Source organism: Helianthus annuus, chromosome 11 (genome assembly GCF_002127325.2).
Source record: "Helianthus annuus cultivar XRQ/B chromosome 11, HanXRQr2.0-SUNRISE, whole genome shotgun sequence".
Classification (NCBI taxonomy): domain Eukaryota; kingdom Viridiplantae; phylum Streptophyta; class Magnoliopsida; order Asterales; family Asteraceae; genus Helianthus; species Helianthus annuus.
Genome location: NC_035443.2, coordinates 136,535,842 through 136,538,504, shown reverse-complemented (window position 1 = coordinate 136,538,504; position 2,663 = coordinate 136,535,842). Strand labels below are relative to the sequence as shown.

At 37.9% G+C, this 2,663-nt stretch overlaps 1 protein-coding gene across 1 annotated transcript; it reads right to left on the bottom strand.

The window, feature by feature from the left end:
- Positions 1-321: 321 nt before the first annotated feature.
- LOC110888260 (glutamic acid-rich protein-like) lies at positions 322-2,372 on the bottom strand. Its single transcript, XM_022135792.1, has 5 exons — positions 2,164-2,372; positions 2,040-2,068; positions 1,554-1,795; positions 604-1,503; positions 322-531 (listed from the first exon to the last, which is right to left on the bottom strand). The coding sequence occupies exons 1-5, from the start codon at positions 2,370-2,372 to the stop codon at positions 322-324; spliced, it is 1,590 nt and encodes a 529-aa protein (XP_021991484.1).
- Between the last annotated feature and the right edge of the window lie 291 nt (positions 2,373-2,663).

The following is a 2,663-nucleotide window of genomic DNA, read 5'->3' as shown; positions in this document are numbered from 1 at the left end:
AAATGTTTCATCAACACCAGCATAATGAAATACTGTCTCTTCATCAGACGAATCAGATCCTTCTTCAACTAAAACATCATTGTACTTATCAGCCTCTTGAGCATATTTGAATTCATATTCCTTCTCAGGCGACGAAGGTATCCCATCTTCTATATCAAACTTGAACTTCCCGTAGTCTAAGCCCAATTCTTCCAACATTTCAGCCCTTGACCTAGGAACCTCTATCTCCCCCTCAACTCGAGCATGTAAGTATATAACAGTAGGTTTTGTGAGGAATACCTGGTCAGTATGTTTCTTTCCTAATGAAGAAGACACTTGTTGTTAATCATCATCTTTTTCGTTGATTTCATCATTCATAAAGTCATCAATCTTCTGTTGAACAGAGGGGTTCACAATCAATAATCCCGTCGAGCCTTGATCTTCATCATCATCTTTGTCTATCAAATCATCCCATGAACGATCATAGTTATCAACGGCATCAAGGACATTGTCCAAATCTTCATCTTCTTTCTCTTCTTCCTTTTCTACTTTCTATTCTTCTTTCCATCATAATAATAACATTTCAAGTTCTTTTTCCTTTCATCTTCTTTGTTCAACTTGTACAAGACGTATAATGTCATCATAACTGTAAGAAAGAGAAGTAGCTTCACCAACAAGTACGAATCCTTGAGCTTGATCAGCTTCAACATCAATCGTCTCAACGTCAGCTTGACTCGAAGATCCACCAGCTTCTTGAGTCTCAATGATAACATCTTTCTTTCTTTGAGTAGCTTCCTCGGCCAACCTCTTTTCTCTCTCAATCCTTCGTTCCGCAACTCTTTTGATCTTTATATTGTTGTAGATGGATTGAACGTCGATTCCCAGATAATGTTCCATAACAGTGTACAACATGTTGAGCTGTTCATCCTTCACAACTGTATCAGCCCTCAGAGCTTCCATTTCTAGCTTCATTGCTTTGAATTCATTTGCCGACGCTTCATGAAGTTCACTTATCAGTTGATTCAGCGTCTTATTTATATCTTTTAACTTCACATTCTTCACATGCAGATCAGAAATTTCTGTTGTTAGAAGCTCAAACAGATTTGCATTATCATCAACATCACCTTCCATTTTCTTTAACTTCTTCGCTTGTTTGATCATGACAGGCCTTATCTCTTCATTTTCTTTCGTCAACTCTTCAAGTTGCTTCTTCAATTCATCACGATCAGCCTCAGCTTTGGCTTTTTCTTTCTCAAGAATACTAACTTTCTTCTCCAGAGCTTTAACAAATGCATCATGAAACATATCAAACTCTTCTCTAGAAAGAATATCATCTTTGTATTCACCGTGAATGTTGGGAAAACCCTCAAATAGATCAGGAAGAACTGTTTTCTTTGGCTTTGAACTTTCAGCTTCCTGTGGAATGGGTTTACTTTCTGGTGGTGGTGGTGGTGGTGAGGAAACCCTTACTTCGTCAATTTCAACTTCATCATCACCTGCTCCTGCTTTCTTTTGAACCTCAGGCTTTTCAACATTTGTACTTCTAGTGCCTTAGGAACTTCAACACTTTGAACTTTTTCAGCTTCAGGACCCTTAGAAGTTGCAACATGCTTCTCACTCTTTCCACTTTGACTTTCTGGCATAGATGCACCTCCTTTCCTTGCCCTGATGTTTCTTGGAATGACGCCTGTTTGAACAGCTTTTCGTTTTAACTTCTTTTTCTCTTCTCCTGTTGGCGTATATGTAGAATCCTCTTCATCAGAATCTTTTCTTTTCTTCTGAGGCTTCTTTTTCAACTGAACCTTTCCACGACAACCTGTGACATATCAATATCTGGCTCTGTCTCGGTTCATTCATCATCAGCATCACTTGAATCATCATGAACAACACCTTCACGCTCTTTTTCTTTAACACCTTCAGCTTGAACACTTGAACACTGGCACTTTGATCTTTTGCAATTGTAGCGTCAGTGTGCTTTATGTATTGCTCAAACGTCACCTTCGTCAAAACAATACCTTCTTGAGATATATATCAGCTGGGTTAACCACTGGTTCATCTACCAATCTTGGAGGTGATTGCTTTGAAGGCCCTGCAAGATAAGTATTAAACGTTCATAAGTATAACATAACATTTAAAGATCTAATTTCTCTTATGACTCCCCCTTTCAACTATACCCTTAACAACAATCTTTGGAGGAACACTTTAGGAACAGGTACAACTGGGGATGTTTTTAGAGTTCTCTTTCTTTTTCCATCTTTCACAAACCAATATCTGATCTTTTTCTCTTGCATCTCCCTTATCTTATCATCTTCATTCTCTGAATTGCTATTTTCATGTCTCCATGCATCGTTTTCAGGAGCAACATATGCGGGATTATCAATCTTGCAAATCATTCTCCTTGCCCTTTGTTAAGAACCTTTAGATAATCTGCTCAAAGTATCAGCTGTCATGTTTTGTAGACCTAATATATATCAGAAGAATCCTTTGTAAGGTCTTTAACTTTATCATCTATCAACATCTGGATAAACCTAGGATACATAATGTACTTTCCACTTCCACCTCCTACATTCTCTACCATATGGTCAAATATCACTTGTGATACATTATATGGCCTGTTCAGCACCAAGCATGTAATGACATTCATGATATAATCAGATGTTTCATCATAAGCTCCCTTCCGATGT